Source organism: Sciurus carolinensis, chromosome 8, assembly GCF_902686445.1.
Source record: "Sciurus carolinensis chromosome 8, mSciCar1.2, whole genome shotgun sequence".
Classification (NCBI taxonomy): domain Eukaryota; kingdom Metazoa; phylum Chordata; class Mammalia; order Rodentia; family Sciuridae; genus Sciurus; species Sciurus carolinensis.
In genome coordinates this window covers 12,773,383-12,789,097 of record NC_062220.1, presented here as the reverse complement: position 1 = coordinate 12,789,097, position 15,715 = coordinate 12,773,383, and the positions used below count along the sequence as shown (strand labels likewise).

The window sequence follows — 15,715 nt, the reverse complement described above, 5'->3', positions numbered from 1 at the left end:
CAGCATTTTGGAGAGGGGACTCGACTCTCTGTCCTAGGTAAGCTGCAGGACTGGGGTGGTAGGGTTACTGACCTTGGGTGTCAGTCTCCACTTCTACCGGCACTGATGGACGGGGACTTGGTGATTCCTTTACTCCTCGGCTTGGCAGGGTTGGTGGGGCTGGGTGGCACCTCTGTTTCTCTCCTCTGAGTCTTCACTCTGTGCTCTGCCCCTCCTTTCTTTGCTCATCTTTCCTTCTCATGTGTGGATCTGCTCCTCCAAAGTCCCTTCCTCCTGTGCCTCTGGTCCCTCCTGTCCTGCTCATTCCATGGCATGCTTAGGTATTCTTCCTAGTGGGATTCTGCCGTGAGTGCCGGCAGAGAAAGGTGTCCCCTCCACTCTGACTGGCGTCCTCAGGAGGGTTTTGCCCAGGCCTCCTGAGGCTGTGCTCCAATGCTTCGCCTCTCTTCTTTGGGACTGGCACCAGGCTCACCGTGACAGGTATGGGGGCTCCATTCCTGACTAGGGTGCTTGTGTCTGACCATAGCGATCGGGAAGGGTGTTGGACGTAAGGTTAGATCTCAGAGCCGCCCCTTCTCACCGGTCGCCCCGAGCCCTCTCCTACCTTCCTGAAGCCAGTCTCCTTGCTGTTCCGCAGTGTCTGTCTCAGCTCCCACCACAGCCTCTTCCTTAGCCTTTAGGGCTTTGCATTCTCTTTTTGTTTGTTCTCTGGGACTTCCCTAACCTCTACCTTCCTACTAGGGGTGTTGCTTTATTTTCTCTTTCGTATCCACTGATCCCATTCTTTCCTTCCTCTCTGTTCTCCACTTCTGCATTTTGGATACTTAGCTCTGTCGCCCCGGCTAAAATCCTTCCCCACGTCTACCTCCAGCACAGAGCTCTGGGCTTGCTTCACTCTCCTCCAGTCTGCCACTGCCAGTTCCTGAAGACCCACGTTCATCTCTCTAGGGTGAAGGAACAGCCGGGAGGTGGCTGGGACCAGGCTGGTGAGGCCGGGTGGCTGAAGGGCTGCTCCTGAGGCCTGAGGATACAGTCCATGTCATAGCACGGCAGGAGCTGAGGGGGAGTCTCGGGGTGTGCTGTGCTTGGTGGGTATCAGGTAGAGAAGTCCGAATGAACTGGTTCAACTGGAAACTCACCCCATCTTAGCAACAGGTTAAGTCTAAAGGCAAAAAAATAGTTAGGAGATCCTCTTTTCTCAGACCCCAACATTTGTGCTGGGACGGTAAGGTAAAGGGCCGTCATGAAACCCTAACATAGCCATTACCATGCTTGGGAAGAAGCAGGGGTGAGGGGAGTGGCTGGATATAGACGGTATTGAAGGCATGGGACGCCTAGGTCGTGCCAGTACAGGTCATTGTGCCGACAGTGTCCACAGGTGAGGGCTCGGGCCAAGGAATTTAATCCAGCGCTCTCACTGGATTCCAAGACCTGGATTCAAGGGGTTGAAGCCCCAGAGTAGGGTGGGATGGGGTTCGTTCAATTGGAAAGTGACTTAAAATCTTCTCCATCTCCCTAAGACACATAAAATAGGTAAAATTCCCTTATAAAGGGTTCAACATATTGTGACAACTTGTATTTCTGTTAATTTTCATCCCTGTATCACAGTGTTTGTCTTTTTCCAAACCTGTGTCTCAAATTTCCCATCAGAAACATTTCTCAGATTTGGACAGAGTGGAGACACCTGGGCTTGGCACGTTTGTGCACCAAAAGCTCTCTGCTAGGATCAGAGCAGAGCCAAACTGGGCAGCAGACTCTGGCAAAGGGCGGGTGTGCGATGAATATGGCCCCTTCCATCCCCTCACGAGGGATCACACGAGGTAATACCTTCCAGTGATCCCAGAATTCTTCTTCCCATCTGCCAACCACAAGAAAGTGCCCAGGGTTTTCTAGTGGGAGCCTTTTGCTGGAATGACCCTTGGATCTGGAGATTTGTTCATAACAGCAATCGGGCTTTGACTACTTGTAAGAATCCACAAGATCTTTCACAGAATTACAGCCATCCTGGGCAAGCCACCACACCCTCTTTACAAATACAGTAAACATAATGGGAAAAGCGTCTCTTCAGGGCAAAAAAGTCTAATTCCAACCGGTGGTATTGTCCAAAAAATACATACACCCTACAAAAAAAGAAAAATGATAATTAGAAAAAAAATGAATCTGATTCCTATGATCATGCTGCTAATGAGCCTTCTACCTCAAAATCTAGGCTCACTGAATGCTGTCATGACTGCTTCTAAATCTAAAAATCAGATACCCATGTTCTAAGCATGACTTTGAACTAGGAAAGAAATAGACTGATAAACGCTTATGAAAGATCAGCAAAAAGGTCCCAAAGTAAAAGAAATCACAAAGCCAAGTAAATCAGGTCCTCAGGGAGACAGGGAGCTGGACAGTAAGCAGTATATACCCATGAGATAACTCAAAAAGAAGTGACAAAGTTGAAGGAGAGCAACACAGACCAGGAGAGTGACCCCCAAGCAAACGGCACCTACCACAGCATAGTTTTGCTTTATTCTGAGGGTCAGACACATACACACACACACAGAGCCTCTCCCTGACCCAAGGGGATCTCAGAGCAGCCCTGTTCCCAACCCCTCTTTCATTTTCCAGAGGACCTGAGTAAGGTGACCCCACCCAAGGTCACTCTGTTTGAGCCATCAGAAGCAGAGATCAGCAAGAAACAAAAGGCCACCCTCGTGTGCCTGGCCACAGACTTCTACCCAGACCACGTGGAGCTGAGCTGGTGGGTGAACGGGAAGGAGGTGCACAGTGGGGTCAGCACGGACCCTCAGCCCTCCAAGGAGCAGAGCACCCTCGAGGACTCCAAGTACTTCCTGAGCAGTCGCCTGAGGGTCTCTGCCACCTTCTGGCTCAACCCTCGCAACCACTTCCGCTGCCAAGTGCGGTTCTATGGACTCTCAGAGGAAGACCAGTGGACCGAGGAGAGGGACAAACCCATCACCCAGAACATCAGTGCTGACACCTGGGGCAAAGCAGGTGAGCGGGGCCTGGGGAGGCCGTGAGCACACTGGGCCAGACCACCACCAGGGGAGGCACAGAGGTCAGGGAGGAGGCAGGAAGACTAGCTGAGGGACTGAAGGCCACCACGAAGGGGAGCTGGGCACCTGTGGCTAACTCCTCCCCCAGGCTCAGCCCAACAGCCCACGAGCTGGAGGCCCCTTTCTACACAGCCTGGGCTGCTCAGCGCCTGGGTAGCCCCTCTGTCCCCTTGGAGCTGCCACTTGCTATGGGATTCAAGATGGTGGGTGACACTGTCGCAGGAGAAGAAAGATGGTGCAGGGCTGCAGAGGGGCTGGCCTGGGCCAGGCTGACTTGGTTTCACCCATCTTCTCCCCTCTTTTCCTTAGACTGTGGCATCACCTCAGGTGAGTAGCGGCTTCCTTCTGCCCATTTCCCAAGGTCTCGCCTCTGGACCCAGGGCACAGAGAGCTGCTGGCAGCGGGGAGTGGAGCAGGCCAGGGGCATGTGCCCACAGGTCTTGCTGCTCTCTCTGCACCAACAGCGTCCTATCAGCAAGGGGTGCTGTCCGCCACCCTCCTGTACGAGATCCTGCTGGGGAAGGCCACCGTGTATGCTGTGCTGGTCAGCACCCTGGTGCTGTTAGCCAAGGTAAGGAGGGTGGGATGGGGCAGGCATGTTACAGGACACCCTACAACCCAAACTTGGGAGCATAGAGATAGAGACCCTTCCAGGATCAGGTATGGGCAGTAGGGAAGGAAGGAGCTTTACTCATAGGCCTCAGAAGACAACCTACAACTCCAGTGGACGGCAGTGGAAGGACCCAACTAGGAAGAGAAACCTGTGGTCACCCCAAAACCCAGTGGGTATTGTGAGGAGACCTAAGTTTTTCTGGTCAATGGCATGCCCACTTTCTCTCAATCCCCATCTCTGCTTCTGCAGGTCAAGAGAAAGGATTCCTAAAGCCATCTCTGGAGGCCCAGCTAGGAACTTTCAACCCAATAAGGCACCGCGCGGATTCTTCTTTTTTTTGCCAATGCTTCAAAGGACGGTTCCCATCGCTCTCCTCTCTTCAACATCTATCCTGAGCACTTTTGCTTAAATCTCCCTATCCCAGAGGAATCCTAGAGTGCCTAGATGATTGAACCAATAAAAATGTCCTGTTCTGACCTGACTTGTGATATTTCTGCCTCTTTTCTGCCTCTGAATTCCCCACGACTCCTCCTGTTTAGTCAGGATAGAAACAGCAGGTATTCAAGAAAAGGCAGAGCTCTCCAGTCAGAAAAGCAAGGGACCCACTTGTGATTGACAGGAGAGACTAATTAAATGTGAAAGATGGTGATGGGAGCTGAAGAAGCTACACACAGAAGAGTCTAGAAAGATGGAGAGGCTGAGTACAGAAATTTTCTCTCCTTCCCCAGACAAAGGTGTTCTGAGGAACAGCAGACCCACACAAATGTGTCCATCTGTCAACCGGTCATGTAGCCATTTCTCTTGCCACCCACCTTCCTTCCAGTCACCTCCCAGACTACACTAAGTTCCATTCATTTGCAAGTAGGTTTGTCAGCAAGTAGGGGATGCACTGACTTGGAAATTTAGTGGTTTGTTACAAATTTTACGTTTACAATTTAAGCTACAAATCCCTTGATAAATTTCCCTTTAGTGAATTACACGGGTGTGAAAATGTCCTCTGATTGCCCTTAAGGGTAGAAAATAAAGTTCTCTAAACCAAGCATCGGCCCTATTTTTAGGTCTATAAATCCCTGGGAAGCTCTCTGTTGTCTCCTGGTCACCATGGTGATGTGGTCCAAGTCTTCTAGGTGGCATAAAGAAGAGAGTATGAACTCTGTCTCACTGTTGCGTGCTCATCCACCTGTTCTTCCCCTGTCTGGACCCCTCTCGCTTAGGTCACTGTGCACAGGATACTCCTACCTGCCCCACTGGAATGACAGCACTCTTTCTCACTCATTACCTCTACTTGGCCTTCAAGATCTGGCTTCAATCTCTTTCTTTCCCAAAAGCCTTCTCTGGCCCTTCACTGCCCCATCGTTCCCCTTACTCCCTTGAGATGGGATGAACTACCCATCCTATTGCCTGGTGCATACCCTCTTCCTGACTCATCGCACTTAATGGAAACGACCTCTTGCCTGACACCCCCATTTGACTGGGAGGTTCTTTTGTTTTATGATAATATCCCTGGCATATGGCAAGGGCATAGTGTCTGAATCAGTGAATAAATGAGTGAACCCATAGTGAACTCAATTCAGGAGCATCATCACCAGTCCTTGCTGACATAGCCAGCTCCCTATGCCACCCAGCTGTCCCTTTCTAGTGTAATGCATGCACGCTTTCAAAAGCTGTCTGTACATACATATATACATATGTACATGCATGTATATATTTACACACACGTGTACACACTCACTCATTGAACACATGTCATTGCAGTGTGTTGCTGTTGACCTCCAAGAAAATAAAGATATCCCAATCACAGTCACCCAGTTCATAAAAGGGCTAAGTCATGACCACAGAGAGCTGAAATACAAGGCATGATTTGAAACAGCAATGTGAGCTGTCCACTAACGCACAATCAGAGACTGGGATAGTCAGGGAAGGGTCTGAAGAGGTGGCAAACTCTTCAAAGAAAGAATTGGGCTCATCCATCCACTAGAGATGGTAATACCAAGTTAGAGGCACGAATAAAAGCCTAAACGACATGGTCAAGTACTTCTAGGTCCATCCATTTAGCTGGGTGCAAGGCTCAGAGGTAGGAGTAACTAAAATTACTCTTACCATTACAAACAGCATATGGCCTGATGCAGAGCATAAATGCTCACCACAGCCTGTGGAATAAATGAATAAGGAATGTGGATATCTTCCAGGATTATTCAGGAAGCAATAGGGAATTACTTGGTTTCTGAGTTGTTTGTCCTTGTGCCACAAGTTGCCATCACCTGCTCTGGGGATTGCTCTGTTGAAGTCATCGCCCCTCCCCCACTGTCACCCACCTCACTATAAAAGCCAGTTTGAGCAGTTGGGCACAGTGAGTCCCAGAAGGGAGACCCAGTGACATAGATCTTCTCAGAGTGGTGCATGTTCCAGGGAGGGGATCTCTGCCCCCATCACCACCACCACCACTAGCACCCCACCCTCCCCAAACCCTTCCCCAGTTTAGATTTACCTCCTTTGTCTTTGCCCAGCCCCACTCAGTCAGACTAACCTCTGGCACCTGCACTTCCTGCCTCGCCCCTGGCTTGGGGAGGGGCACCAGAGGGGAAGAAACATTTTTGTATCATAGTATAACATTGTGGGGAGTGGGGGGGGCCACGGTGATTCAAGTAGAGGAGATGCTTTTACAAAAAGCCCTGCCCCAGAAACTATCCCCTCCAGCCAGGGGAAAGCAGCTCCCAGAGGGGCAGAGGTCTGTGCTGCTGGTCCCTACTGTGTCTTGCAGGGTCCTAGACTTGGTGACACCTGTGCCTCTCTCTGCTCCAGACAGCTTTCCAGAAATGAGAAGAACAAGACAACTCAGCAGGATTGCTATTCAGCATTTTTCATAAAACGTGCCCTTGGCAAAGAACTTGTGACCATCACATATGTGTAGCTCAGTGGTAGAGCGCTTGCCTCACATGCGTGAGGCACTGGGTTTGATCCTCAATAGCACATAAATAAAATAAAGGTATTGTGTCCATCTACAAATAAAATTTTTTTGAATTTTTTAAAAGACTCCTAAAAACCTTGTAGAAAAGATATTACCCCCATCTTTCAGATGAAGAAACTGATGTCAGAGAGGTTACAGGTCACATAAGCAGTAAGAGGCAGGGTTTAGTCTGAAACCCTCCAGGCTACTCAACACTACCAACACACCATCAGATTTCACCTTCTCTGTATGACCCCCAAGCCAAGTGAATTCTCATCTACAAATTGGGGGTGACCTCTGCAATATCCTTTACTATGTCCAATTAAGTCTGGGGGTAGGAAGTGGGAAACCTAGCAAGGAGAGGGAAGGTGAGCCCTTCCTCTGGGCTAAAAGAGGAAGGCGAGGAGGAGGAATTCTTGGCAGTTCCTTGCCACTGTGCTCCTATGCCGAGCAGATCTTTGGATCAGGGACCCGGCTCACCGTGCTAGGTAAGACAGGTGGCTCCCAGCAGAAGGGGGCTGCTCAGCCTGGATGGCCTGAACCCTGGCCTTAGGGGAGTGGGCTCTGGACCATCCAGTGCCCTTTGTCGGGGAAGGCGAGGGTTTGTGCTGGGATCCCCAGGGCTGTGTGAACACCGGGCAGCTGTTCTTTGGGGACGGCTCCAAGCTGACCGTGCTGGGTAAGGAGGGAAGCTGGAGGGTGCGGTGGGGTGGGACGAAGACTGGGCTGAGAGCTGCGGCTCAGCCTGGGCCGAAAGACCCCTGGTCGGGTGCCGAAAGTGCGTTGGAGCACTCAGAGTTGGTGGGGACCTGGGCTGGGGCTGGGACAGCAGGAGAGGGCAGCGCCGGTTTTTGTCCTGGGCCTGGACGCCGTGAGCACAGATACCCAGTATTTCGGGCCAGGAACTCGGCTGACGGTGCTGGGTAAGCGCGGGGCACACGGGGAACCAGGGAGCGGGAGTCGGGGTCGCTCCCGGACGCCGGCGGGGGTGTAGGATGGAGCCGCCAGTTTTTGTGCCGCTCGCGGGGGCCGTGAGCCAAAACACTCAGTACTTCGGGGCCGGAACCCGACTGTCGGTGCTAGGTGAGCCGGGGCGCCGCCAGGGACAGGGTGGGTCTGCGGCGCGGGTTTTTGTGCCGGGCTCGGGGGCCGTGAACCAACAGACCCATTACTTCGGGCCCGGCACCCGGCTGCTGGTGCTAGGTGAGCGGCGGCGGGCGGGGACGGCGGCGGGAGCTGGTCGCTGGGGTCCGGTTTTTGCGGGGAGCCCCTGGGCTGTGCTCTGGAGCCAGTGCCCAGACTTTCGGGGCTGGCACCCGGCTGACCGTACTGGGTGAGTGTCCGGGAACCTGAGCCCGGGAGCGGGTCGGGATGATGAGGGCGCGGCCCAGGGGCTGCTCCGGCTCCTCGGCACCTTTTCCCGGACCTGCGCTCCAGCCACCCGGCCCCGGAGCCGGCAGCGCGGGGCGGGAAGCGGCTCGGGCGCGGCCGGGGTTTGCGCGCGGGGCTGCGCCTCTGTGCTCCTATGAGCAGTACTTCGGTCCCGGCACCAGGCTCACGGTCCTAGGTGAGATTCGCGCGTCTCCCCCACTTTCCGATCTGAGCCCCGCGGTCTCCCGAAGGGTGTGGGGTGGACCGGAGCTGGGGACCCGCAGAGAGCTAGCAATCCGGGGTCCGCTCTGCAACCTCACTTCCAGGCTTCTCCCCAGCTTCGTAAAGAACTGGGTGGGGTGGGGACGTGGGATGCTCAGGGTCTAGGAATCTGGGCAGAGGACGTGGGGCTCTCTCTCTCTCTTTCCGAGGTGTTTAGGGACAGGCTGAGCGACGGAGGCGATTTATTAGGACTCTTGAGAAGCGCTAGACTAGAGAGAAAGACAGAAGGCAAACCTGCTTGGGGACGAGGTAGACGGAGGTAGATCTGCTGAGAAGCAAAAAGAATCGAAGGCGCAGAAACTGCAGGAACGAACCCAGGGGTAGTACCTGCCAAAGCGGGGCTCCGGGCACATGTCAGGGGCAGAAATTACTTAGACCAGGGTCAGTTGAAAAGAAAAAGACTGAGAGACAAGAGTGAAAGAGGGAAGCCAACACGATAGACAGGTACACATAAGTCAGTAAAGAATCAAAACAAGAAGACACACACCGTGGTTCAGCAGAATAGAGTCAAAATTATATTAAAACCCCTCCATCTCTTTCCTCCTGAGTTTGGGACCCCTGAAGTAGGGGTGGAGACCTGATGTGGGGCGGGGGTTTGGGGACCAGCGCAGCTCTGAGATGCATTTACCCCCCAAATGAACCCCCCATCCCTGCTAACCGAAATCTGTCACTCATACTAGGCATCATTGTTAAAACAGCTCAGATTTTCAGTTCATTTATCACAAACATGGGTTAAAATTGTAGATATTTTGCCTGAGAGGTGAGGAAAATTCTCTGGAAGATCTCTAGGGGTGAAAGGGACCTTAAACACCATCGCTGATGAGAACCCTGAGGCCAGAGAAATAACTCACAATCTGGGTGTACTAACCCAGACTGTTCGATCACCTAAACTCCAGGCACCACCTGCAGTTGGACTGTCATTAAGTGCGATTCAATGGGGCCTGAGGAAATTCTGAGTTCCTGTGTCCAGCTGGGGTGGAGAAAGATAGACTTTGAGACCGATGAAGCTGGGTCCCAATCCCTGGCATTTTGGTCCCTGGTTGACCTTAAGGAAGTGAATGTGAACCTCAATTTCCGTGGAATGTAGAAGCAGGGTGGAGGGCTGTGTGTGTGTGAGAAGTGGGCTAGGAAGAGGAAAGAGGAAGCTCACACTTTGACTTGAGGCTAGTCCAGCCAGCAGAGCACACACAAACAGCAGTTCACTGGGGCACACCATGACATCCACACAGGCCAGCAGAGTCATAGACCATCTTCCAGGTGTAGTAAGGGTCTGCTTATGTCTGTTCTGCCAGTGGTATTGATAAATATCCAAGGGAACAGCTCACATATCTTAAGGCACTTTAACTTGTAGTCTAGGGGTTCAGTGAGGGGGTCAGAGAAGTTCACTCCACAGTGCCCCCGGAGGTTGGCAGGATCCCACTCTGAGCCTTTTAACCTAGAATACTTGGTGTGGTACTGGAGGCCCCAGAGTCTTTGAGACAGTGAAAGATCGATGGAGTCAAGAACTGCAGATATAAGTTATTAGCTTTTTAGCAGATATAAGATATTACCTTTTTTAGCCCAGGCTCTGCCAGTGTAGACCAAAAGCATAACTAATTAGCAAGGAAGGTGGTGGGGTGAGGGGAGGCTGAGCAGATGCAGACAGGACAGCTACAAATTTTGCAGGCCCAGCTTAAACTAAAAATGCCAGAGCTCCTATTAAAAAATTATTTGGAATTTGGAAATGGTGGCATCAGACACTGGGTCCTTCGAAGCATGTGGTCCTGTGTTGCAAGTATGCATGTAGAACTCCCATGAGGTGGCCCTGGAAGGAGGTTATAGTCATAGAACTGCGAGGAAGGGTCAGAATAAATTTTCTCCAGAGGCCAGAAAATGAAGCATGGGTTCTCATGAGAAAGTTATTGCCTCCGTTTAATAGAATTGCTCCGAAACAAAAAGGAATCGAGGAAAAGCAAAGAATGTGATGGAGACTTAAGTAGTACTTGAAGGCAAAAGGGATTGATAGAATGACTTCATGCATCACAAAATGCTCGAAAACCTCACATTTCATAAACATACTATAAACCAGAGAAATGCCCTCCCATAGGTCATGTGTATATTGTCATCTGAAGAGCATCTCCTCCTCAGAGACCTCTCTGTCATCCCTGATTCCCTTTCACTTCTTAGTCCTTTAGGTCAGACAAGAATAACCTGGCTTAGGATGGTGTGCTGAATCCTTATACTATGACACCTGTTCTCTTAATCTTCACATCTGCTCTGGAAAGTCAGTGTGATTCTTGCTTCACAGCAGAAAAAAATAATGACACAGGAACATGAAAGAGACTGCCCCAAAGTGCACTAATGGGAAAAATCAATTCCAGGACTCAGATACTGTTATTCTGATTTTTATTCAAGACTCCATTTTAATAGTTACTACATAAAATGGTCAGAAGTAGACAGATAAGCTTTTTCTTATGGAGGAGAAATAAATAATTCTCAGTGAAGGGACACAACCCCAAATGTTAGAAAGTGCCCTTTCAGAATGCTACTTTAGGGAGACAGAGTCAGTGAACAGTGCTGTTCATCAGGCGAATGCAAAGGAAAGGCAAGGAAGAGAGAGGACACCAAAGGGGAATGGGGCAGTGACCCCCAAGCAAACAGCACCTACCACAGCATAGTTTTGCTTTATTCTGAGGGTCAAACACATACACACACACACAGAGCCTCTCCCTGACCCAAGGGGATCTCAGAGCAGCCCTGTTCCCAACCCCTCTTTCATTTTCCAGAGGACCTGAGTAAGGTGACCCCACCCAAGGTCACTCTGTTTGAGCCATCAGAAGCAGAGATCAGCAAGAAACAAAAGGCCACCCTCGTGTGCCTGGCCACAGACTTCTACCCAGACCACGTGGAGCTGAGCTGGTGGGTGAACGGGAAGGAGGTGCACAGTGGGGTCAGCACGGACCCTCAGCCCTCCAAGGAGCAGAGCACCCTCGAGGACTCCAAGTACTTCCTGAGCAGTCGCCTGAGGGTCTCTGCCACCTTCTGGCTCAACCCTCGCAACCACTTCCGCTGCCAAGTGCAGTTCTATGGGCTCTCAGAGGAAGACCAGTGGACCGAGGAGAGGGACAAACCCATCACCCAGAACATCAGTGCTGACACCTGGGGCAAAGCAGGTGAGCAGGGCCTGGGGAGGCCGTGAGCACACTGGGCCAGACCAGCACCAGGGGAGGCACGGAGGTCAGGGAGGAGGCAGAAAGACTAGCTGAGGGACTGAAGGCCACCACGAAGGGGAGCTGGGCACCTGTGGCTAACTCCTCCCCCAGCCTCAGCCCAACAGCCCATGAGCTGGAGGCCCCTTTCTACACAGCCTGGGCTGCTCAGCGCCTGGGTAGCCCCTCTGTCCCCTTGGAGCTGCCACTTGCTATGGGATTCAAGATGGTGGGTGACACTGTCGCAGGAGAAGGAAGATGGTGCAGGGCTGCAGAGGGGCTGGCCTGGGCCAGGCTGACTTGGCTTCATCCATCTTCTCCCCTCTTTTCCTTAGACTGTGGCATCACCTCAGGTGAGTAGCGGCTTCTTTCTGCCCATTTCCCAAGGTCTCGCCTCTGGACCCAGGGCGCAGAGAGCTGCTGGCAGCGGGGAGTGGAGCAGGCCAGGGGCGTGTGCCCACAGGTCTTGCTGCTCTCTCTGCACCAACAGCGTCCTATCAGCAAGGGGTGCTGTCAGCCACCCTCCTGTACGAGATCCTGCTGGGGAAGGCCACCGTGTATGCTGTGCTGGTCAGCACCCTGGTGCTGTTAGCCAAGGTAAGGAGGGTGGGATGGGGCAGGTAGGTGGAGGGAGGGGCTAAACATTATGCATGGAATGCGAGGGGATCTCTGATACATCCTGTCATCCCGATGAGACTACGGTGGACTGTGGGCCAAGGAAGAAAAACAGGTCACTGGAGAATGCACCACTGGAGGTTGGGAGCAACCAGGATCCCTCCTCAAACCAGGCCCAGCTTCTGAACCCTCTGCTTCACTCCCATTGCTTTATGGCCCCAGAGGCCTTGACAATGTCCTCTCTTCCTCAGGTCAAGAAGAAGAATTCCTGAGGCCAGGTCTGACCGTGCATCCTGAGTTCCCCTGCAGCCTCGCCCTGATTCTCCTGTACCTGCTCCAACCTATGTACCTAAAGAGCTACTCTGTTCACCTTTCATCCCCTTCCCACTGGGAAAATTCATCCTCCTCTCTGCTTCTGGGCAGACTGAGTGCCTCACCCTGAATGTGAAACAAATTAAACCAATAAAAATGACATGCTGGTCTTGGTTGTGTCTCAGGGGTTTCTTTAGCATCCTGCCCTTCGCTGACCTCCATTCTGACCTGCAAAAGGTGGCATGTCCTGAGGCATGTAGAGTGGCTATCTCGCCTCCTCCGACCTAGACTGCTTCCTCCCATTCATCATGATGAGGGTCCCCCAAAGCTGTGGACTGTCAGACTTTCCTTGTTCCCAGGATAGGTTAGTCTGAAAGGCAGCTGCTGGGCTCTGGAAAACCTGCAGGTCAAGGACAGAGAGGGAAGATCATGGTGAAATGTAACCCTGTCTGTCACAAGACAGAGGCCAAATGGACCTAGGGTTAATAATACCTGGTCACTTCTTGATTCCAGATCAAGTGTCCTTTGTTATCCCTTTAGGTTTTATCTGTCTGTCCAGCTTACCTTGTTTTAGGATTTGGACTTAAGATTTGCGCTGCTCTGCATGTCTAGGTTGGGGTCCTAGAGAAGACACCGAGTTGAGAAAACTATTTTGTGACGTCTGGAATAGGTGATATCCCAGAAGCAGGGCCCAAGGGGCTGAGGTGGTCCCTGTGGATCAGCCCTTCCATCGGCTCCTTCGCTTGATGGATGGAGATCACACTGCCCAAGCATAGGGTGTTAGGGACACCTGTACAATGGAGACAGTTCCCTCACAAGGGTGAACTCTGCATGGAGGTGGAACACTATACCATAAAGTTCATGCATGTGATCACACAGAGAAGGCACACACGGTGAGTCGCCCCATGTAAGTGAGCTGGAGCAGCTCGTCAGGGTTAAAAACAGAGTCTGAAAGCAGAGGAGGGTAGGGAAGATGAAGGATCCCCTTCCTGAGAGCCCACTGCAGGCCTTGGGTGGGTGCAGATATTGTACCATTTGATCCATATGGTGAATTGATCTCCCTATTTTACAGGTGTAGAAATTGTAGTTCACAGATCAAGTGACTGGAAAGGGGTGACATGGTGGCATGTTCTTCTGAAGACAGCTGTTCTGGAAGCTTTTCCCAAATGGTAACCAGGATGGTGCACTTGTTCCTGGTGTCATGGTGACCCTACAGCAGCTGCCCCAAACTCCAGGGAGGGCAGCACCCACAGATACACACAGGAGTCACCTTAATTCCTCAACCTGTTAGTTTCCTAGGGCCACAGAAGCAAAATGCCACAGCAGAGTGCCACAAGGTGGTTTAAGCAATATATATTTATTCTCTTGAAATCTGGAAGCTAGAAATCCAAAATCAAGTTGCCACAGGGTCACGCTCCCTGGCAGCTCCCAGGAAGATCATTTCTCCCTTCTCTCCCTTCTGAGGACTCCGGGCTCTCCCAGGCTTGCCAGCAGCGCTCTGCCTGTCTTACATGCCATTCTTCTGTGTCTCTGCTTCTAAATCCCCCTCTCCTTTCTCTTATGGGGACATGAGTCATTGCATTTAGAGCTCATCTTAAATCCAAGCTTAATCAATTACATCTGCAAAGACAGATTTCCAAATCAGATCACATTCTGGGTGGGCACAGTTCTGCAGGGACACGGTACATCCGTGACACTTAATTTCCAAGAAGTGGAGGTGAGGAGTGAGGAGTTTCATGGAGGTGACCTGCATAGGCAACCTCTGGCAGAGTTGGCCTAAGGAGCTCATTACATTCTGGTAACTTCCATCATTCAAAACTATCTCTCAATGTCACATACTGTGGTACATCTATTTTTCCCCCCCACTGGTTGTTGCTTTTGCCGTTTTTGTGTTGATTTGTTTTTATGAGGGCTAAAACAGCTTAACAGCAAAAGGAACAGGGTCTAGCCTGACACCAGCATTCACAAAAGCTGCCTCCCACTCGTTTAGACCTGTGTGGGGGCTTCGCGCATTATGGAGATTACTCTCAGGGTGAGATGGGAAGATCAGCAAATGAGAGGATGAGCAAATGCTTTGGAGAAAATGAGGTGTTGTGGGGTCTGGAGGAAGTAGACTGCCGAAGGTGAAGAATGGCAGGGGTTTGCCCAAGCAGAGCTGTGAGAGGCTGAGCAGCTGTAGGGCTAGAACAGGGTGGAGGTGGGGGAGGGTGGCCCCTTACAGAAGAGAATGGGGTTTGAGGGTTTGGTGGTCGTCCTCTTGCAGATGCTGAAAGTAGAGCCCTTAGCAGGTGGGAGTGTGTGGCAGAGTTGTTGGTTTGCTAATCCAGAGTTTGCCAGCAGGTCAAGGTGAAGAACCAATGAAAGAGTCTCCTCCAGGGGATTAAGTCCAAGTACATTTCTCCCTCTTAGTCCAGGGTAACAGAGATGGAGAGTCCAAAACCCAGGAAAGTCTCTAAGTTGTTACTGCCCTTTCCCTGTCTCTCCCAAACATCACGGCTCCCCTGCCTGGCTCAACTCACTACCCCTGGAAGCTGATCTCTTCTGCCTCTGCCTCTTTCTCTAGAATTTAAGTGGATCCTTCTGGACCAATTTCAGGCATCCTTTCCCTTCCTCCTTAGGTTAAACGGAGCACAAATGGGTTGGGTGTAGAGCAACCGTACCATTTATTTTATCAGTTGGGGTACTACTGAGAGTGATCAGATGGGATGCAGGGACAAGAGTAAACTAGGACTTTCCTCAAAAAACCAGGACACAAGAGGTTCATCAAGCCAGGCCTGCTCACTGGGTCTAACCTCAGAGCAATTGAGGTCCCATGTCATTAGGGGACTATGTGGGCAGAATGTAGGACAGGAGCTGCAGCAAACTCCACTGGTCACACCAGTGCAGGGGACAAAGCATGCTTACTGTTGAAAGACTCAGAGCAAAGCTCTCTGGAAGAGTGCTCTGGTACCCCCGAGTTTTCACCATCCTGTAGGGTGCAGCTGAACTACCCGTGGCTAGAACTCCAAGAGAGGAACTTACTTGTGACCTTTACGGATTTAAGTGTCTGTAAGGAAAGGGTCATGTAATAAGGGAATGGAATAATCTCCTGAAGCTGGAAAGGGAGTCCTGTGGGAGGAGGTTGTGTAAGATGTTGTCACTTGTCTTGAAGAAGACTCTCCCTATCAGGATGGTATCCACAGAGATCTTCCCACTACACTGTTTATTGTGGAGTGGGGATGCTCCCCAGGTCTTGGGGACCAGTCAAGAGACAAGGACTTTCTTTTCTTTTAAAGGGGAAGAAGGAGGGAAAAAAAAAAAGGAAGAGGATTTTAGAACAAGAGAA

General features: G+C 51.4%; 2 gene segments (V, D, J or C); both read left to right on the top strand.

Moving 5' to 3' along the window:
• Nucleotides 1–1,115: 1,115 nt before the first annotated feature.
• LOC124990386 (T cell receptor beta constant 1-like) lies at nucleotides 1,116–4,151 on the top strand. The segment is given in 5 exon segments: nucleotides 1,116–1,820; nucleotides 2,614–3,000; nucleotides 3,372–3,389; nucleotides 3,527–3,633; nucleotides 3,925–4,151. Coding segments are annotated over 5 exon segments (576 nt in total).
• Nucleotides 4,152–7,970: 3,819 nt separating this feature from the next.
• On the top strand, nucleotides 7,971–12,502 carry LOC124990385 (T cell receptor beta constant 1-like). The segment is given in 5 exon segments: nucleotides 7,971–8,189; nucleotides 11,041–11,427; nucleotides 11,799–11,816; nucleotides 11,954–12,060; nucleotides 12,330–12,502. Coding segments are annotated over 5 exon segments (729 nt in total).
• The last annotated feature ends 3,213 nt before the right edge of the window (nucleotides 12,503–15,715 follow it).